Source organism: Callospermophilus lateralis, chromosome 2 (assembly GCF_048772815.1).
Source record: "Callospermophilus lateralis isolate mCalLat2 chromosome 2, mCalLat2.hap1, whole genome shotgun sequence".
NCBI lineage: Eukaryota > Metazoa > Chordata > Mammalia > Rodentia > Sciuridae > Callospermophilus > Callospermophilus lateralis.
The window spans coordinates 153,867,217-153,889,662 of NC_135306.1; the positions used below are offsets into that span (position 1 = coordinate 153,867,217).

The 22,446-nt window shown below is 39.6% G+C and overlaps 1 protein-coding gene and 1 pseudogene across 3 annotated transcripts in view; both read right to left on the minus strand.

The window, feature by feature from the left end:
- Positions 1-22,126, minus strand: part of Trim5 (tripartite motif containing 5) — a 39,671-nt gene extending 17,545 nt beyond the window's left edge. For all 3 annotated transcript variants that reach the window (XM_076846762.2, XM_076846761.2, XM_076846760.2), the window contains exons 1-7: positions 21,970-22,126; positions 11,445-11,923; positions 10,788-10,883; positions 6,578-6,808; positions 1,807-1,829; positions 388-488; positions 91-117 (exon numbers count right to left, since the gene is read on the minus strand). In XM_076846762.2, coding sequence (XP_076702877.2) covers positions 91-117; positions 388-488; positions 1,807-1,829; positions 6,578-6,808; positions 10,788-10,883; positions 11,445-11,864 — 898 coding nt within the window. In that variant the 5' untranslated portion in view covers positions 11,865-11,923; positions 21,970-22,126. The remainder of the gene's footprint in view (positions 1-90; positions 118-387; positions 489-1,806; positions 1,830-6,577; positions 6,809-10,787; positions 10,884-11,444; positions 11,924-21,969) is intronic.
- Positions 7,768-10,511, minus strand: LOC143392757 (ATP-dependent RNA helicase DHX15 pseudogene; annotated as a pseudogene).
- Positions 22,127-22,446: the final 320 nt, after the last annotated feature.

Consider the following 22,446-nt stretch of genomic DNA (forward strand, 5'->3'; position numbering starts at 1 on the left):
ATGGACCTTAAAACATGAGAACTATCAGAGAAATCAATTCTGAAAGACATTGAAAAGACTGTGGCTTATGATACAGTAATTTCTGCTTACCCCAGTAGCGTTGAACATCTGTCAGCTCTGAAATGATAAAAATTTATAGTGTGAAATATAAAGGTGTCAGCACTGAAATCCATTCCCTTTCCAGATTAGGAAAAGGAGGAGGGATATCATAGGGCAATAAACTGACAAGTGAGGATGAATGGCCACTCCCCATTAAATATGATCACATGGTGAACACACAGAGTCCACTCTCCCTTGTCTCCTCTACGAGTACCTAGAAACCACACCTTCTTCCCCATCTATCACCTGCCACCACTAGAATCACACACTTAACCTAGCTCTTCTCACCTTGAGACACCTGCAGCATCCCCTTCAGATCAGGAGCTCGGAATACTCTTCTATGTTCCTTGGGGAAAGTTTCTGGCTTCCTCAGCATTAAGTCCTTAGACCTAGGGATGGAAAAAGTTGACCCACACTTCAGACCTTGGGGTCCCCACCCCGACAACAACGATTTCTTTCCATCATTTCACCCCATTGATGCACTTGAACTTTCTTCACCAAGGATCCTGAGAAGGGAAGGGAAGATTCCTAACCCTGAACTCCTAAGAAATATTTCATGGTCACCTCCCTGTTTACTTTCTTTGTGATCTTGTGAGGGTCTTAACATCTCAGAAGCATAGTTTCTAAAATGAATCAAGTTGCCCCTCTCTCTACCTCCTAGAATGCATGGTCAGTGATGAAATATTGGATTTTTACAAAACTCTGGTGTCTAAGAAAAAAGAATATGAGGAATATCAGTGCTATGAATGTGTGTTCTGGAGAAAATGTTCAGAAACTAAGACTGCAGGTCCTGGCTCCTGGGTATTTGAGAAATAAGAAATGTAAGAATCATATCTGGAAATGTTCAAAGCTTATTGCTAATAGGGAAGCCCTCAGGTGACATCTGAGGTTTCATATTCTCTGGGGAAAAATGCCAAACATTTGGCAAGGGCAATACTATGAACACAAAAGTCATGTCATAGTAGTCTGAATTCTATGTTTCTGAAAATATGCACCTTTCCCAAAGTATGCGATGCACATGGATCAACTGATTCTGGTGTGCTGCTATCCTTGCACACCAAGGCAGTGCCTTCTGGCACCTTCAACTTAGTTCCTGACGGTTCAGCCTCCTTATGCAACTGGAAGATGCTTGTACATACAGAAACTCTTTCATACACTTTATCCCTGATAGACCAACTTCAACTTCAGTCAAGATTTTTAATTATCCAGGGATTCTAGTTTGTTTGTGAAAATCTAAATAGAAATCACAAAGAAGCCCTTGGTCTCCTTTATTCCCAGAAGAAACATACAAACATCCAGGAATTGTCCCAAAGAGTAATTCTTAGTACTTATCAGACAAAGATGAAAAATCTTGCCTACAGTAAATAAAGCAGCCATTAAAACTGCAACCAGAGCTAGAAGTAGGCACACGAGGGCAAGGAATGCTGGTGCCACAGGGGGTCTGATGTTAGAACATCTTATCCCCAGGACAACTACTGTTTCAAATCTGACCTCCACAACCCAAGTCCCCATCATAGAATCTGTCTAGTCCATACAATACTTAAATCGTGATTTGTGACTATAAATTTAAGATAATACTATATCTAAATTTACCTGACCTGGGAGATGTTGTATTCTAACTGAATGCCAGATAATTCTACTAAGTATAAATCTCTTCTTAATCTCTTCTTAATACACAAAAGATCATCCCTGGTATCGCACACGTACCTTCTCATGACATCATTCATATCCTAGAAAGAAGGGGGGAAAAACACAAGTTACGAAATCACAGACTGTCCTCACTGACCAAGCTTCATCACATTTTCACCAGCCCCTGTTCTGCTGAGAACAGAGATGGTCACAGTGTGATGAACAAAATAGTAAAGATAAATTCAAGGGCTGGGGATATAGCTCAGTTAGTAGAGTGCTTGCCTCACATGCACGAGGCCCTGGGTTCAATCCTCAGCACCACATACACACAGAAATAAAAAAAAAAAAAAAAAAAAAAAAAAGATAAGTTCAAGCCAGTCATTCCATGGCTCCCCATGAGATAATTTAAATAATACACAATTCGTTCACTTATTCAACATTTACATAAACTGATATACTATTATTTGCCAAGTATAAGCAGACTCTGGATAACCAAAGTTGAGTAAAAGACTGAAAGAAAGAGGAAAATGCCAGAATTCCACATGAGGCAAAAAAAAAAATTCTTCAAAAAATGAAGGGAAATAGATGTAATACCAGATGAAAATTTAGAGTGTGTTGCTGGCACATGAGCTTGATGACTTTTTTGCTTTTTGTTTTTTTGGATTTTTTTTTTGTGGGGGTCACGGGGGACCCACTGGGGATTGAACCCAGACACTTGCTCAGTTAGTGAGACTGACCTTGATAGAACTTACGATTCTCCTGCCTCAGCCTCCTAAAATATTGGGGTTATGGCATGTGCCATGGTGCGTGGCACAAAATTTAAAGACGTTCAGTAGCAACCAAAATTTCTTCAACAAGTGGGTCAAATTCATAGAAAGAAATAAACTATACAAAACTCTATAGTTCATTTCCCAAATTACTTCTTAATAATTTGGAAACATATTAACACAATAATTAAGTACTACTTTGATAATTTATATATGTATATTGTGTGTGTGTGTAAAAAACAATAAGATCACAAAGAAGGAGGAAGGAAATGAAGTATTTGTGCCAAGTTTCTATATTTTGCAGGAATTAAGTTAGTATTGATGTGAAGCAGATTGAGACAGAATAGGGTGCATTTTGTAATCACCAGATCAAGCACTAAGACAACAAAAATACAGCTAGAAAACCAGGAAGACTAAATTTCTATCCTGGAATATATTTATTCAACAACAACAACAACAAAAAAAGGCACTTAAGAGAAGAAAAATATCAAGAAACTTCAGAAGAAATATAGAACACAAATAACAAAGTAGTAAATATAAACACAATTATATCAGTGACCGCATTGAATTCTATGGTCTCCATATCCTTATCACAATAGAGATTGTCAAATAAACATAAAGCAAAAATAAATGACATAAAAAGGCTAACAATAGACGAAAAAAATGTTCTTTAACAGTTAATAAAGATGATCAAATGTAACTAAACTGACTAAAGAAAGAAAAAGAAAGGCCAAGTGCAGTGGCACAGGGGATCACAAGTTCAAAGCCAGCCTCAGCAATTCAGTGAGGTCCTAAGCAACTTAGTGAGACCCTGACTCATAATGCCAGTATGCTTCAACATACAAATATTAAATGTGATGCTCCACATTAACAGAATGTAATACTAAAACCATATGATGATTTCAAAAGATACACAAAAAGCATATCATGAAGTTCTATATCCTTTCATGATAAAAACTCTCAACAAATTAATTACAGAAGGAATATACAATAAAATAAAGTCCATACATGACAAACTCAGAGGTAATATCATAATCAACAGTGAGATGGTGAGAACCCTTCTTCCAAGATTAGGAAAAAGCCCATTTTCACCACTTTTGTCAACACAGTACAGAAAATCTTAGCCCAAGCAGTTAGGCAAGTAAAAGAAGAAACAGATATCCAACAAGGAAGTTAAATTTTTCCTCTTTGCAGACAACATGATCTTATTGAAAACCCTACGAATTTCACAAACACACACACAGAAATCTAAGAATAAAAAACTAATTCAGTAAAGTTCTAGGATGTAAAATCAATATACAAAAGTTAATTGATTTTCTATACTAACAACTATCCAAAAGAAATGAAGAAACCCCCACTTATAATAGCTATAATAAAATAAAATACTTAAAGTTAACAAGGAAGTGAGAAATCTATATACTGAAACCTATAAAAAAGTTGATACAAAAATTGAAACAGACACAAAAAAGTGGAAATGTGTTAATGTGTTAATGGATTGAAAAAACTGATATAGAGAAACACTAAAATATTTCAAATTCAGCTAAAGGAGCAAAGCTGGAGGCATCACAATGAGTTTAAAGTCTATAACAAAACTATGCTTTTTTTTTTTTTAAAAAAATAAGCACTCTACTGACAAAGCTATATTCTCAGCCCTGATCTGTAATCTTTTTTTAAAAAAATTTTAATTTATTTTTTAGTTTTTGGCAGACACAACATCTTTGTTTGTATGTGGTGCTGAGGATCGAACCCGGGTCGCATACATGCCAGGTGAGTGTGCCAGCCCCAACAAAACTATGCTAATAAAGACACAAAACAATGGCAATGAAAACAGATTCACTTGTCAATGGAAAACAATAGGGAGTCTGGAGGTTGGTGGGAATGGGTATATTTATGGTCAGTTGATTTTTAATACACTGTGTACCAAGAGTACACAGAAGGTTCAGGCATAGCGGCAATGCCCACTAAACCAGTGACTTGATCATATGTTCAAGCCAGCCTAGACAACTTAGCAAGATCCTGTCTCAAAATAAAAATAAGTAAATAAAAAGGGCTAGGGATGTACCTAAGTGCATCCCTAGCCCTTTTTGGGTCAACCCACAGTGCTGGGGGTTAAGTACGGAGAAGAAAGGACTGTCTCTTGCTTTGGGACAACTGGATAACTATATGCAGAAGAATGATTATTAAGAACATATCATACCACATACAAAAATCATTTCAAGGTAGAAAAAAATCTTCAACATAACACATGGAACTGTAAAACTACTTGAAGAAAACCTAGTGCAAAACTCCATGTCATTGGTCTAAGCAATGATATTTTAACTGAACTCCAAACTCTGGCAACAATAACAAAATTAGAAAAATGGTATTACACCAAACTGAAAAGCTTGTGCACAGAAAAGGAAATAATCAACCCAATGAAAAGACAGGCTGACAGAATGGAGAAAACATCTGCAAAGCATATGTTTTTAAGGGGTTAATATCCAAAATATATAAAGAACACGTATATACGTATAATTGAATAGCAGAAAAACAAACGTCCAACTTAAACACTGGCAAAGGACTTGAACAGACACTTCTCAAAAGAAGACCAATATATGAAAAAATGCTCAAAATCACTAATCATCAAGGAAACACAATTTAAAACTACATTGAGAGATCCCACTTCACACTTGGTAAGAAGACTATTACCACAAAGGAAAGGCAAGCATTGGCAAGGACACAAAGAAAAGGAAAGCTTGGCACAAGTTGGGGGGGAATGTAAATGAGCACAGCTATGATGACAGATAATATGGAGGCTCCTCAAAAGATTAAAAATAATCTAGCCATTCAGCAACTGGGACTATATCCAAAGTATATGAATAAGTATGTCCATGAGATATCTCTCAGATTTACTAAAACACTATTCACAATAGCCAAGCTTTGGAATCAACCTAAGCACCCATCAAAGGATGAATGGATAAAGAAAATGTATCTCTCTCTCTGACTCTCTCTCTCTCTTTCTCTCTCTCTCTCACACACACACACATACACACACGATGGAATACTATTCAGCTTTAAAAAAGACAGAAATCTGTCATTTGCAGCAACATGAAATGAACCTGTAGGAGATTACACTAAATGAAACAAGTCAAGCACAAAGAACAAATGCTGCGTGATTTCATTTAAGTATGAGGAGTGGGCAGAAAATGATCTCATACAAGTAGAGAGTTAAAATGGGGCTAGTCAGGGGCTAAAGGGCAGGGAGATTTGGGCACATACGTGATAAATATATACATTTTCTCTAAATTAAAATTCATTCAATACATAGACACATAGACATTAAAAGGATTACAAAGAATTCTTATGATTAATTAGGATTACATATTTGAAAATCGAATGAAATTAACAAATTCCTATAGGATATCAATGACCAAAAAGAGACTCAGGAAGTATAAATCTAAAACAGTCAGACACCAATAAAAAAGTCTAAAAATTTGTATTGCACCCAAAAGGGCAGAATGGACTGAGATGGCTTCACGGGTGAATTTCACTGAATATTTAATGAAGAAACAATGCCAATCCTTCCCCTCCTCCCCTCCCCCCCAGGAAATACAGAAAGGGGAAAGTCTCAGCTCATTCTATGAGGGAAATTATAGATACATCTCTTGTAACCGGAAGCTATTTGTTTGTCAGCGACGAAGCTGAGGAAAAGATGCTTAGGGCTGGGGATGTGGCTCAAGCGGTAGCGTGCTCGCCTGGCATGCGTGTGGCCCGGGTTCAATCCTCAGAACCACATACAAACAAAGATGTTGTGTCCACCGATAACTAAAAGATAAATATTAAAGAAATCCTCTCTCTCTCTCTCTTAGAAAAAAACAAAAAACAAAAAACAAAGATGCTTAAAAAAGCAGAAAACAGGGCCTACCACATATCACTGGTTACAGTGGATCTTCCCTCCAAGGTTTAACTTTTGAACTGCACTTGATAAAATAATAAAAATTGGATTATTTTTCTTGCTATTTACACATTTGATTATTCCATAAGCTTCATAAATTGATTTGGGAATGAGGCACTTCAGGGCCCAGAGAAGCTGAAAGTCTTACCTGCAGCATCTCAACTGTTGACCCTCCCAACCGATGTTCCAGGTCTGAGATGAAATCTTTCACCAACTGGCTCTGCTGGATCAGCTCACTTTCAGACTCTGTCAGGCTGTTCATAATAACTTCCTCCTCGTTCTTCAGCTTTTGAATCTCCTGCTCCTCCTCAGATTGGAGGATGTCTCTCAGTTTTCCAAACTCTATCTGGACATTTTCCACCTCACTCTGTATTTTGTTCTTTGGGATGTGTGAGAGAGAGAGAGAGAGAGAGAGAGAGAGAGAGAGAGAGAGAGAGAGAGAGAGAGAGAGAGATTGGGAATAGGAACCATAAAAAGAACTATTTTACATGGGGAGTTCTCAAGGGTAGTCTTGGAACCAAGGGAGAGATTCTGAGGGAGGCCCATCTTTCCCTTTCCCTTCCTTCATGACGTTCGTTCCAAAACAATGACCTTCAGTCAGCATTGTCCAGACTCACCCTGAGCTGCAGTGGGATATTTGGGTGTGCCTCAGCTTCAGCTATCCAGGACACTCATATCTGCTCCTCATTTCACTTTCTTTTCTTTCTTTCTTTTTTTTTAGTATAATACGACTTTTTTTTTAAGTCACTGCCTATGTACTGAGACAGAAGATTGTATTTACATAAGCAGAAGACATAACATTTTACAACTTCTAAAATCAATCTCAACAATTACAATGACCTTGCATGTCAACACAAAGGGGAGGCATAAATGTTTAAATCTATGAAATCAAATTGGAATACTTACTGTAAAGAAAAATTAAAAAGCTTTCAAATAAAGGCCATTATTATTATTATTATTATTATTATTATTGTTATTATTATTTTGGTACTAGGGAATGAACTCAGAAGCACTTGACACTGAGCCATAACCCCAGCCCTATTTTATATTTTATTTAGACACAGGGTCTAATTGAATTGCTTAATGCCTCGCCTTAATGAAGCTCACTTTGAACTTGCCATCCTCCCGTCTCAGCCTCCTGAGTCGCTAGGATTACAGGCACAAAGAACAAATGCTGTGAGATTTCATTTAAGTATGAGGAATGGGCATCACCACAGCCGGCCTAAAGGCCATTATTGAACCTACATGAAGAGCACAACTTGAACTTTTGAATTCATTCATCTTTTAAAGCTCTCCTCTGAATAACTTCAGTTCTAAGCATGGAATTCAGTACTGCGACTATTCCTTGGATTGAAGTTTGGCAATAATGTAGTCCAACTGCCTCCTTACTTCACACTGTGAGAAACTGCTCATAATATTGAGGGGCAATTTTCACCAGCCATTCTGGCTTGATATCTGTACATGTCCAGGTGTAATTCTTTGTTGTTAGAACTAACTCATTATAAAGCATCTATTCAGCCTTGTGGTCAAGAATTCTAGAGGGATGCAACTGAATGACCTGGTTACCTTTCACAGTTAAGTAATGGCCTGTTTCTTCTAAATGTGCCACCTGCGTAAAATACCCAGTAACCAAAGCTTTTCTTATGTTAATATAATAGTCCCTGCTGATAAAGTCAGTACTTCTATGAGGCATAGAAGTACTGTCCATAATCTGTCCATAATTCGAGATACCTACTGGCGTACACTGTCTGTGGATATCAGGGACTGGTAGTTGATGAAGTTGCCATAACACCACTGAACCGACCCATGATTTTGTTTAAAAGCATGAAAGACATTCAGGAGGGTCAGATGATCTCCATCTATGTGGGCAAATCTCATCTTGGCCTCATCTGCAGCTTTCTTGGTCTCCATGGGGCAAACAAAACACTGTGGGACTGACAACATAGCAGTAATAGATAGGACCTCATTAGAACAATTGTAGTTGCAACTTGCAATAACTATTTTAGCAAGCTGTGGATCTAGAGGAAACTCTGCCATCATGGATCCCAATTCAGTCAGAGCTCTATCATCACTTAAAGCACCCAGATAATGCAAAATTTCTAGGGTTCTCATCAGAGTTTCAGGAGCTGGTGGATCCATAAAATCAAAATGCGTCAAATCATCAAAACCAAGTTTCTTGAACTGTAATACCACTGATGCTAAATTAAAATGCACAATCTCAGGATAGGTGTTATCCTGCATTCCTGTTTTATAATGTTTCTCTGTGTAAATCCTGAAGCATTTCCTAGGTCTGGTATGTCTAGTTCAACCAGCTCTGAAGCCTATCTGAAGCTGCTCTAATTGCTGTCACCAAAAGAGTGACAGTGATGACAGTGATGTCCTGCAATGTTAGTTGACATGACCACCATTCTTCCAATTACTCCATTTTATTTATTGGGAGGTGGAGGGTGCTACTGCTGGGGTGGAGTGCAGAGAAGAGAGGAATGATTTTTTTTTTTTTTTTAATATTCTTGAGGATAACACTTAGATAAACTGAGAAGAAAATTTAGACAAGTCTATGGCTTTCTCAATTCTGTACACTGTTTTAGAAATACCTTATCTTGATTTTTAAAAATTTTTGGTTTTTTATTCTAATTTGTTATATATGATAGCAGGATACATTATAATTCATATTTTTTGGAATAACTTTTTTTAAGTATTTATTTTTTAGTTGTAGGTGGACACACAATATCTTTATTTCATTTTTACATGTTGTTGAGGATCAAACCCAATGCCTCACAGGTGCTAGACGAGCGCTCTACCACTGAGCCATAACCCCAGCCCTGTGGAATAATTTTAATGTCCCCAACTTCAGAACCCATAACATCAACCTCACGCTTTATTCTTTTATAGGCTTCATCAATTTCTTCTTGATTGGTAAAGAAAAGTAGAAGATCTCCCTCCTCCTCTTCCCACATATGTATCTGGATCACTGTTTGAATTGCTGCTTCAAGATAGTCTCTCTCTGGTTCTGGAGTATAAAAGATCTCAACAGGATGTATGAGGCTAGGCATAATTAATAGGGGAGAGTGATCAAAGTAAATCTGAATTTTCCCTCATGTAGAGTAGCATTCATAACTATAACCTTTAAATCGAATCGATGTCTTACAACTTGCATTAAAACACCCATGAGAATATATGTAGCCAGTGTACTTTCATGAGCCTTATCAATGATTATTAAACCATAGTGCTCCAGGAGGGGATGGTTCAAGGCTTCATGAAGTAACATCTCATCAGTCATATACTTAAGTGTAGTTTTTGCACTACTGCAGCCTTCAAATCAAATGGAATAACCAACTTCCTGGCCCAACGTCACCTCCATTTCATCAGCAACTCTCTGAGCCACGCTCATTGCAGCCACTCTCCTGGGCTGGGTACAGGCAACTCCTCTCTTGGGTCCTGGTGAAGATCACACATACTGCACACACAACTGTGGAACTGTGTTGTCTTACCAGACCCAGTTGCACCAACCAGAACAAATAACAGATAACCAGCATATCTGGTTAAACCTATTCAAAGAGCTGAAGTCATTTCTTTAGAATATCATAGTTATCAAGGTGTATGGGGTAAACTGGTGAGTGGATTAATACACTGCAGAAGTGATTTGTGTCCTGCATGTCCAGTGGGTGCGCTGAATGAGCAGAATGTGTTGAATGAGATAAATGGGAAGGTTTCAAAGGTCGTAATACAGAACTGATAAGCATAGAAATTGGTTGAAGCTCACAATTCCTTCTGGCTTTTTTTCTCCCTCTCTTGCTCTCTAAGCCCTCTATCACATTCTCAGTCCTTCTTTCTCATGTTCCCTGCAGGCTTCTGGTTGGAGGAGTTATCCTCCCCTAGGTCCAACCAGCACTATTTGGGAATCTTAGTCTTTGAGCAAGTGGTTTGGAAGGAATTAAAAAGAAAAAAGGTGGTGACTGTATTGGCACAGTGGAGAAGAACCACTTAACTCTTGGGGATGCCCACCCTCCAGCTACAACTTCCTCATTCCACTCTTGAACCTCTGCCAAAAGCTGAACACTGAGGACAGAACCATGACCCATCGCCAAAGTATTCCTTCAGTAGAATCAGAGTCTCAAAAAGCATCACAGCAACAGGATGCAAGCCAACCTCACTGGAGTGCCTCCCGGTGAACAGCTCTCTCCAAACAGCTGTACTCCTTTGTGTTGTACCCACTCTCCAGCCTCCACTCCAAAAGGAAAAGGGCAAAGAGGATTATTCAAATGCTTTCCACCTCATAGACTGCCATGAAATAAAAAAAAAAAAAAGATCCTGCCCAGAGTTCTAGCTAATTCCCCCCAGAAAGTATTTCCTCCTACCTTCCAGAAAGTTCTCTCAGTTTGGATGTCAACTTTCCACTTCTCAGCTTCTTCCCTGGATCTCTTCAGGTTTTGCAACATTTCCTGAAACTTCTCCTGTGAGAAAAGAATCACACCAGAGTCAAGGGAAGAACTTTCTTAGCACCTAGAGAGAGGATAAACCTGGAAGAAATCAGGTTGGTCTCAGAAGAAACTAGAGCTTTCAGAAACTGTGTGAACAGACAATGGTAATCTATGAATCGGAAGAAATCCTGTGGTGGAAGGTGTCTTCTCTAAGTCTCTGGTAATAATGTTACCAACCTCTCACCAACAGTAGTCTAAATATTTTTGCACTAGAAGAGGAACCTGATGTTGCAGCAAGGAAAGAACTCCTATACCAACCCTTCTCATTCACTCTTCTGCTGAAAGAGCTTTTCTTGGACTCTCAATCTCCACCCATCTAGCACAAGGCACTGTATTTTTATGCTCCCTGTCCAAGAGTTTCTACTCCAGGCTTAGCAATTAAGTGAAGGTAAAAATTCATCCTTTAGGCCTCAGAAAGTAAGCATAGCATAGCGTAGAAACAAATCACAGGCATCAGTTCCATGTCACAATGTAATTAGACTAGAGTGTAAAGAGGAGATATGGTCTCTGTCCTCCCTCCACCTGATCTCTTACCTGGTACTCCTGGACAACCTCCTCCAAGAGGAATGTGGAGTGTCCACGGTGCTCCTGAGAACGCTCACAAAGCCAGCAAATGACCGTCTTGTCCTTCTTACAGAAGAGTAGGAGTTTCTCTCCATGGCGTGCACAGTGATACACCTTCTGCTCCTCCTCTGGGTTCAGCTTGACGCCCCTGAGCCTCTCCACTATGTTGGCCACATGCCGATTAGGCCGCAGGTTCTCAAACTGGTAACTGATTCTGCACACAGGGCAGCTGCTCTCCTCTTTTTGACTCATCATGGACTCATAGTTTGATGTGATGCAGGCCTGGCAGAAGCTGTGGCCACAGTCAAGGCTCAGAGGTTGTGTCAGGAGATCCAGGCAGATGGGGCAGGTCACCTCCTCCTTTACATTCCCCAGGATTGCTGAAGCCATAGCATCTGTTTTCCTGTTCCTGTCTGTCCTGACTTCTGAGATTCCTCCTGCTCAGATTCCTACATGATTGGAAGATTAAAAGTGGGCAGAGTAAGAAAGGTTGAAATAGAATGGATACTGACTATGTAGAAATGATAATAGACCCAGACCAAAATTTTTAAAAAAGAGGAGAAACAAAGAACAGAGTTTGGTAACATGATGTAAGATCTTTTCATAATAAATATCAAGTAGGTCACGTCACAAGATAAATTTCATATATGTAACGACTATTATTTCCCTTTACTATTACTGGAAAGGCAGAGAAATAGAGGCCTGTTCTAGCAAGAATTTTGTGAAACCTACCATCTATCCTTGCCTGTTTTTCCCCAGGCCAAAAACACATCCTCAATTTTAAAAGCACCAAACCACTTATGCCTCAGGCGTTTCAACCTTGTTCTTTCCTAGTACAGAAAGCTCCCTGATATTAGTATGACTCCTTACCTGTTATCACAAAGAACTGCTCTGACTACCTTACCAAGAGTTCAAACACCATCATCTCTGATACTTATGCAATGCTATTTTTTCTTATCAGCACATAATAAATAAAAATGAGTGTGTGCTCCTGGAAGTGTGTCTGAACCTCATAAATTATAATCCTTTCACTAGATGTGTGAATAGAGATACTAAGTGACTTACTATTTTCAATGTGATTTATCTTCAATACATTGAGGTGAGAGGAACTTATTCCATTTAGGGTCCATTTAGAAGTCTCCTCTCTACATTACAGTTAATCCAAGACAAAAGAGCTAACTGCATAGTTACCTGTTAGTCTTGTAATCATTCTACAAAATGTCACTGACGATGTGTTAGCAACTAGATTAAATATCAAAAACGTAAGATGAGCCCAAGCACAGTATAAACAACTAGGGATTAATCAACTGGACAGGCATAGTAAATTAAACAGCCAGAAGGAGCAGACATGACAAACACTACTAGAGATATGGGCAAGTTGCTGCAAGACTAAATAAAAGGGACAAATAGAAGATTTTCCAAGAATTCCAAGGTGAAAACAAAGGTTTAACAAACCTAAAAAGCATGAAGGGGAATATGGGATGAAAAAGGGTGTTAGGTAAAATAAATCACCCTTATGAAGAGCCTACTCATGTATGACACAAGCTCTTCAATGTTTTTGAAATTGCTAGCATAGGCTGGGTGTGGTGGCATGTGCCTGTAATCCCCACCTCGGGAAGTCAAGGCAGGAAGATCGAAAGTTTGAGAACAGTCTCAGCAACTTGGTGCAGACTTAGGCAACTTGTTGAGACCCTTTCTCACAATAAAAAATTAATAAAAGGGCTACGGATGTGGCTTAGTAGTTAAGCACCCGATGGTCCAATTACCAGTACCTAAGTAAATAAACAAATGAACAAAATTGCCAGAATGCCTGATGTACAGTGAGTTGTAGGGCTTTGGTATCATATAAGTCTGCAGGAAACAGAAAATGTGACACTTCTCAATTATATAACACTTAAGGACTATTTTCTAATAATAGGGAGAAAAATATCAGTCTAAAAAAGTTCCTGTGTCACCCCAAACAGAGCTTTGCCTGAATCATGCAACTGTGTGTACTAGGGCCAATCTGACAGTGTGCCTACCTCTCAGGGAAGCAGAGCCCCCATTGAACTAGTTCATCCTGCTCTTCAGGCCAAAGAGCAGAGGTGCCCTTCTTCCTCAGAACCAAATTTGCACTCTGGAATCGGAGCTGCTGGGGCACCCAGCCTAATGGGAGTGGAGTCATCTCTGTGCCATACCATCTTTGAGGCCTGAGCTGCTGTGGTGCCCCAACTTCTCAGGACAGGGTGTTATCACTGCGCTGTTCCTGAGATGGGAACTGCAAGGCCTGAGCCACAGCTGTGGCCCACCATTCCTAGGTCTTTGCTGCTGCTGCACCATGGCCCCCAGAGCCTGGGCTTCCTCAGAATCCTACTGTCTTGGTCCATATTTGTGCTGCTACAAAAAAATACCTGAGACTTTGTAATTCTTTAAAAAAAACAACAACAACAAAAACATTTATTTCTTAGGTTGTAAGGGCTAGAAGGTCCAAGATTAGAGATCTATGTCTGCTGAAGCTTTCTTGGGCATCATCTTGGGGCAAAAAGAAGTAAAGCGCATACATGAAAGAGACAGAATATGAGACAAGTGGGAAGGAGGCCAAACTCATCAGCACCTCACTCCCATGCTAACTCTCTCCTGTAATAACAGCATTAATGCATTAATGAGGACAGAGCCTCATGATCTCATCACTTAGAGGGCCCACCTGTCAACAGCATTGGGGATTCATTTACAACATGTAAATTTTGGCATAGATTCGAGGGTTTGCCCCATTCTACCCCATGTCAGAGCCATAGCTATATGTCCTCTCCCTGGGTCTCAGCTGCTAGGATAGACCTCAGAGTCTGAGGGTAGAGTTGTACGGGTGACCTACATAGACCCTGGTTAATGATCTCATGGACCAGAAGTTCCTAAGTGCCACAGAAGTTGGTTCCACAAGTCTCTAAGTCCAGGATCCTGGCTCTGCAGCCACTCTGAACATATGTACCCTAGAACCCAAGTGGCATCTAAAAGCTACAGATGGGACACCAGCTGTGTTGCCATGGCTGTTGCCACAAGTTCTCGCAGTGCAGGCCACTGAGTCACATTCAGACTTTGCCCATTGATCACAGCTGACAGAGCTACATGAAGACTCCACCATTATGCCGACCTAAAACCAGAGCCACCCCGCCCTGTTCAAGTGGCACTCGTGTAGTCACCTGAAGTGAAAGTCTTTCCCCACAAAAGATAATCTGCAAAGCTAACGTGCAGACAGCCACATGTATACTCAAGAAGTGTGAAAAAGCAAAGAAAGAGGAATCTATCAAAGGAACCTCCAGTAACTGACCCCAAGGAAATGAAAATCTACAAACTGCACCCAAAGCAATTCAAAATAACAACGAGCAAAGGAGAAAGTCAGCAAACTTAATAAAAGAGCCACAGAGAAATATTGGAACTGAAAAATTCAACAAAGGAAATTAAAATTGCAGGAGAGAATTTCAACAGTAGATTAGCTCAGGCAGAAGAAAAAAAAAAATCTATGAGTTTGGGAACCTAGGTATGGTGTGCATGCCTGTAATCCCAGCTACTCAGGAGGCTGAAACAGGTGGACGAAACTTCAAAATTACCCTGTGCGACTTAGTTAAGACCCTGACCAAAAATATAAAGGCTGGGGATGTAGCTTAGTTGTAGAGTGCTTGCCTAGCATGCACAAGGCCTTGGTTTTGATCTCTAGTAAAGCAAACAAAGAAACAATGACAATAAAAACAAAACACAAGTGGGATTTATTTGTGGCATAAAAAACTAGCACATATAAATCAATCAATAAGACACATAATATTACAGAACAAAAGATTAAAACCACATGGTGGCCAGGTGTGGTCGTGCAAGTCTGTAATCCCAGTGGTTGGGGAGGCTGAGGTCGGAGGATCTTGAGTTCAAAGTCAGTCTCAGCAAAATTGAGGCGCTGAGCAACTCAGTGAGAACCTGGATTCTAAAAAAATACAAAATAGGGTTGGGGATGTGGCTCAGCAGTAGAGTGCCCCTGAGTTCAATCCCAGGTGAAGGGCTATGGAAAATAATATTCCTACAAGAATCCCCCACCCCCAAACAACAGAGGGACAGTGTGACTCAGTAGAAGGAAAGGAAACTAGCCAAACATTAAACCTCTCCTAGAAACAATGGGCCCCAAGGTAAAAAAGCAAACTTCCATCCCTTCCTGGGTTCATCCCCAGCATCTCCACCAAAAGCAAACATTCATCCCTTCCCAATCACAATCAGTCCTGAAAGGAGGAGGCCTGTATTGAAAAGCTAGGCCCTGGACTTTTACCTTTTCCCATTGCAGATGAGTTCTGGAAGGTAAAAAGCCAATAGTAAAACTCTAGGTAACAATGGGTACGAAAGGAAGGAAGATAAGTAGTGAACATGAAAAAAAAAAAAAAGTTCTGAGCTTTCCCAGTGACAATGAGTTTCAAACTTTTGACAACTGCCTTCATGAGCTAAAATTTTAACCTGCACAAGTAGGTCCCTGATTGTTCCAATAGCACCTCTACAGTCTCCAGTGATTAATTCACCCTCATTGTAAATTATAAAACCCAGACTCCTTCTGTAATCCGCAGGCCATTTCTGTAACGAGAAAATGAGCCCTCTCATGCCAAATTGATTGACTGGCCTGTAGAATAAAGGAGAACTAGCTGATCTGTTTGAGGTCGGCTTCGGTCCTGGATATTTGTATTTTCATTATGGTGCAGAACCATGTTGGTTATTTTTGCTTACACCTGGTAGCCTCCCAACAAACAAACAAAAATGATGACCACAACTGGTGCATGAAAGCATCTGACAAAATACAACATCCTTTCATCATTAAAAACTATAAAAATTTAGGAATCAAGCTGGGAATGGTAGTGCAGACCTGTAATCTCAGCAGTTAAGGAGGCTGAGACAGAAGAATCACAAATTCAAAACCAGCTTCAGCAATTTAGCAAGGCCCTAAGCAACTCAGTGAAACCCTGTCTCAAAATAAAATAGAAAAGAGAGCTGGGGACGTTGCTCAGTGGTTAAGCAGCCCTGAGTTTAATCCCCAGTACCCAAAAAAAAAAAAAAAAAAAAAATTAGGAATAAAAGAAAAATTTCCTCAAGATAGTAAAGACCATATATATATATAATACAATAACTTATAACATAATTAATAGAGGATAAAAGCTTTTCTTTGAAGATCTGATAGAGAACATGTTCACATTTGTCATTTTTGTTCACCATAGTACTGAAAGTGCTGCTGAAAACTGGGTTCTTGTCCCTGATGCCAATCCAATAACAAGGATATAGTTTTGAAAAAAAAAGAAAAAGAAGGTTTATTGCTTTACTTGCAAAGGAGAAACATGGGGGATTCTTGTACCAAAGGCTGTTCTGCCTGTCAGCAGAAAGCTGGCTTTTAAAGGGGTGACTCAGAGGCTACATTCCCTGTGTGCTCTGTGAGAGTTGTAATTTACTTGTTAATTTGGGAGATAGACACTTCTGACATCTTCTGGTACCACCCCCAAAGCCTGAGTTACTTCTTCCTATGGTGGGTGTGTACCCAAGGACTGATAAATTTGGGTTCCATGGGGGAAGAAAGGTAATCCTATTACCCATGAGATTAAGGAAAAGGAAAGATTAGGGAGGAGCAGGGAGAGAAGAAGAGAAAGAAGCATGGACATTTTAAAAATAAGTTGCAGTGCCAGAGCAGCAAGGGCCACTACATTCAAAGCAAAAAATAGATCACGGATACAAAAGTACTAAGAAGAACAACCAGATAAAAGAAAGAAAGAAAACTATATAAATGGGAAAGGAAATGGCAAAATTATATGTATTTGCAAATAACAGAAAACTCCAAACACTGCACAAAACCTCTTAGAGCCAGTAAATTAATTCAGCAAAGTCACAAGACACAATATCATCATAGAAAAATCAGGCTGCATTTCTTTGCACAAATAATGATTACCCACCTACACACCCAAAAAAGAAATTAGGCTGGGAATGCAGCTTGGGATGTGCAAGGGCCTGGTTTCCATTCCTAGTATTGAAAATTAATTAAGAAATCATTCCATTTATGAAAGTGAAACCAGAGTTGGGGGATGAGACTAGATTTTCCACTTTACCAAATTCCCAAGTTTTGCAGAATTAAATCCACAGATAATCACAGAAGGGAAGTAAATGGAACAAGATTTATTTAAGCGAGAAGAAATACAATCCCACTTTGTGCTATCTTCAGAGTTTATATATGGTTCTAGGGCAGAGCATGGAGCAAATGTATGTAAACTGGGTATGGAAAAAGGCATGCTGGCTATCATCCAAGGTTCACTTCAATCCTCCTTCCTGTAACTTCCATTTGGTTCACCTCCACCTTCCATTTTCTACCTCTGGGACAAAGAAGTTGGTTGTAGGTGTACTCACAGGTGAGCCTTCAGGTCTTTTACATTTGAAATAGGCCTTAACGTGTGCATTCATATGTACACTATTGTACCCCTTAGCCTCCAGGTGTGGTTGAAGGGGCCCATTTTCTTGACTGCCTGGCCATTTTACTGATCTATTTTATTCTATCCTCATTCAAAAGCATAAAAAATAAAAATAGGAATAAATGTAACTAAAGACATGGAATATTTGCACAATAAAAGCTAACCTATTGAAAGTAATTGAAAAGGGCACAAATTAACATAAAAATGACCAGTATTCAATGATTGCAAGAATTAACATTCTTAAAAAAGTCCATACTATCTAAAGCAATACACAAATTCAAGATAACCCTTATAAAAATCTCTATGGTATCAGTCACAGAAATAGGAAGAACAAGCCTAACATTCATTGGAAATGACAAATAAAACTTCAAAAGGTCAACCCTGAGAAATTTGAAAATATGTTACAAAGCAAAATTACTGAAAACAGTACAACTGACATAAAAATGTACACACATATGAATGAGACAAAGTAGAGAGCCCAGAAATAAATCCAAACGTATACAGTCAAATAATTTTTTTGTCAGTGGAACCAAGAAAAAAAACAATAAGGAAAAGACAGTTTCTTTAATAAACGGTACTGGGAAAAAGAATTTCCAAATGCAAAAGAAGGAAAGTTGACACTTATCTTAAACCCTAGAAAAAAATCAACTTAAAGCCAATAAAAGATCTAAATGTAAGGAATGAAACTATTAAAAAGAACACAGAGGAAAAGCTCTCTGACATTGGCCTTGGCAATAATAGTTTGAATCATAATAAAAATCCAGGCTATACTTAGCATAATGTACTCTAGTTCTATCCATTTACCAATAAATGCCATAATTTCATTTTCCTTTATGGCTGAATAAAACACCCTTGTGTATATGTGCCACATTTTCTTCATCCATTCATCTGTTGATAGGCACTGAGCTCACAAAGTCCAGGATTGAATATTTTCTCTCACATGCAGAAGCTAGACCAAAACAAAGGGGAAAAGGTGGGGAGCCTTCCAGGAAAAGAGACATCAGTGGAGTAAAGGAAGAGGAGATAGGGGGAGGGAAGAGCACAGGAAATGGGAGGAATCATGGAATGAAATTGACAAATGGTTCTATATACATAAAGGAATATACTACAGTGACTTTCACCTGCAGAAGGAAGACCAGTAGAGAAGAGGAAGAGGAACAGAAGGGAGGAGAGTGAAAGGGGAAGTAGTGGGGACTGAAATGGAACAAAATGTTTTCCATGCACATATGATTATATCAAATGAACACCACTATGATTATAATTGTAATTATAAAATCATAATTATAATTATATATTATATGATTTTTTAAAAAATCCAGGCTACAGGGTGATGTTCTAGGTTGGATTCCCAGCACCAGAGGGAGGCATGGAGCTCAGATTTCAAAATCAAAAAATAACATACAGAAAAGGTTCTGCACAGCAAAGGAAACAATCAACAAAATAAAAATGTCTTCCGATTGGGAAAAAATATCTGTAAGGCACAGATCAAATAACTGGTCGATATAAAAAATACACGAAGAACTCACACAAGTCAGGAACAGAAAAACCTGATTTTAAATATGGATAAAGAAACTGATGGATATTTCTGCAAAGAAGACATAATAATTGGCTAAGAGGCACATCTTAAAAGGTACTAGACATCATTAATCATCAAGGACATGCAATTCAAAACTACACTACACATTACCTTATACCCGGTAAGATGGCTTGTATAGACAAGATGGCACATAAAAAGTATTGGCAAGGCCATGAAGAAAAGGAACCATTGCATACTGTTTGTGAGAATGTAGTCATGTGACAATATGGAGACCCCCAACAAAATAAAAAACAGAACTACCAAATGATCTGGTAAGTCTTCTTCCTGGGTACGTGTCCAAAAGGGATGAATCATGTTCTTATAAAGATATCTGTACTCCCATGTTCACTGTGGCATTATTCACCATAGTCAAGACTTGGAAACAATTAAATTGTCCATTGGTTGTCGAATGGATAAAGAAATTTTTATGTCTGTTTGTCCATCCATCCATCATCTATTAATGACACATAATTCAGCCTCAGAAGAGGAGTCCTGTTATTTGGCACAACCTGATGAACCCAGAGGACAAACTAGGTTTGTAAAAAGCTAAGCAACATAGACAGAACTTTCTTCTTTTGTGATTGAGGTAAACTGTTTCTCTTGGCATGATAGAAGTACTGATGTTATGTAGAAAGGATTACTTTCTCTAAAAAGGCTGGGAAAATAAAATTTTTGCTAAACACTGTCATCTAGTATCAGTTGAGGCCTTAAACTGAAAAATAATAAGTTAATTCCAAAATACTGTGATACATGGCACGACAGATGTGCAACGTGTAGGTTCAGAAGACTAGTGCGTTCCACTCACTTCTGACACATGCCTGTAATTCTGAAGCCAGAATTAGACAGGCAGTCAGTATAGATAGGTAAATGAGTCAGGTCCCATCAAGGAGGCCAATTTTGAGTGAGTCCTGGAAGTTGGAGTCTGTCCCCTGAGGGATTGAAATGTTAATTCCTTCAGAGCCCTTCTGGTATCCTCATCAAGAACCTGCCCTTGCTCCAACCAGTTGCTAAGGTAACCTGTCCCAGGAATTGTCCCACCCCACAGAGAGCTATAAGCTTGTTAATGTCTTCTGGGCTGTTCCTTCCTGCCCTTCCCCCTTCAACCCACCTATTTCCCACCTTTTGGCCATCCTACTGAGCATTCCTGGGCCTAGTCAAGTAAGCAGTAAGGAAAGAGATAAGAAGAGAACAGAACAAAGGAAGCCTAGGACATATAAAAAGGCAGAACACCTTGTTTCTGGGGATACCAGGATACACGCTATGGCTCCCTTCTTCCTGGGGGAAGTCTGTGTTACCCCTTTTTAAATAAAACCCTGCCTTATATGCTTGCTTCTGCATGCTTCTCTAGTGTTCAAACTTCAACATGCAATGGAGAAGAACTCGTCTTGTATAACAGGTGGCATTAATTCCATTGACTATGGAGGCAAAGAAAGGAAGATCACATGTTCAAAGTCAACCTAAGCAAGTTAATGAGACCCTGTCTCAAAATAAAATATATATATCTATCTTTTTTTTTTTTTTTTTTTTAAGAAAGGGAATGGCGGTGTGTGGCTCAGTCAGTGGTTAAGTGCCCTTGAATTCAATCCCTGGTGTTAAAAAAAAAAAAAAAAGTGCCATTTCTGTAATTTCCCATGTCCTTCGCCAGTTCTACTCTTAGCTGAGTTCTGCTTCTGGCAGATATGGCTCAAGGGGAGGGAAGAGCAAGGGTGGAGACTTCTTTTTTTTTTTTTTTTTCAATTTTTATTTTTATTTTTATTTTTTAGTCATACATGACAGCAGAAGTGGTGACTTCTTTTTATTGGTTAATTATATAGAGAACAATGAGTTTCATGTGACACATTTATGCATGCATGTAACAAACTTCATTACAGTCCATTCCCAAGTAGCCCCTTCTCTCTCCTTCCTCCCACTCTCCCCTACTTTTACCCTACAGTTCTCTCTTTTCAGGAGATCCTTTTCGTTCTCCTTAGAGTCAACATGTGGGAAAATATACAACCCTGGACTTTCTTTGTTTTTAAGGAACTGCAGTAATTCTGTGTCTGGGTGGGGGCTGTGCAATAGGCCCCGGCGAGTAGATAAGAGGCCACAAAGCATCACGGCTTCTGAAGCAGGCCAAGGTGATGGGAATGGATCTGTAGCTGCAGATCACTTTATCACCCTGACGGGCATTAAGCTTTCAGTTTTAAAGATCTCTCCAGCTCTGCCACAGTTGTTGGGGGAGGGAACTTCTATCCAAGGAAAAAAGGACTCTGGCACCCTTCACCAAGGTGCAATTCAAAATTCCGGACCAGGAAGGAGACAGGGTTAGGTTCAGCGTGGACAATTAAGGTCCCTCCAGGAAGCGAATGCCTTTGATCCCTTTACACCGTCTTCTTTCACAGCACCCTCCCCCAGGCTGCTCTCAGCAGGGAATCCCCGAGCTGGGCCAGCGGGCCTTCAGAACAGCTTCCTGGCCAGAAGTCAAACTCACCCAAGCGACTCCGGGTTTTCTTCTAAAGTCTTCCGAACTCTGCTCTCCGCAAATTGGCTCAGTAACTCCTCAGAAACTCAAACGAAGTGGGGTCCGCGGGACCGGGCAGATGTGGGCAAGATTCCTTCTCCAAACCTGCCTCCACCGGGGCGTTCCCCCTGAGCTTAGTGCACCACCAGAGAAACGAAAGTTAAGTTCTTGAGGGCGGGGAAGAGAAATTGGGCCAATGTGCTGCCTTCACGTAAGCCTCTTGGTCCCCCTCCACACCCCAATTAGTGGGCCCCTGTGCAGGCCTGCCTTCCCCAGGAGGAGGGGTGGTAAAACGAAGGGGCACGCCCCCCACCCCTTACCCATTCAACTTGCTATCTGTTGCCTGGCCACAGTTCGAATTACTGTAGCTCTGAAATATGTTGGCTGTTACCTAGTATGTTGCCCTCTGAGTATCTTTTGCTCTACTGTTGAGTATTTTATTTCCCA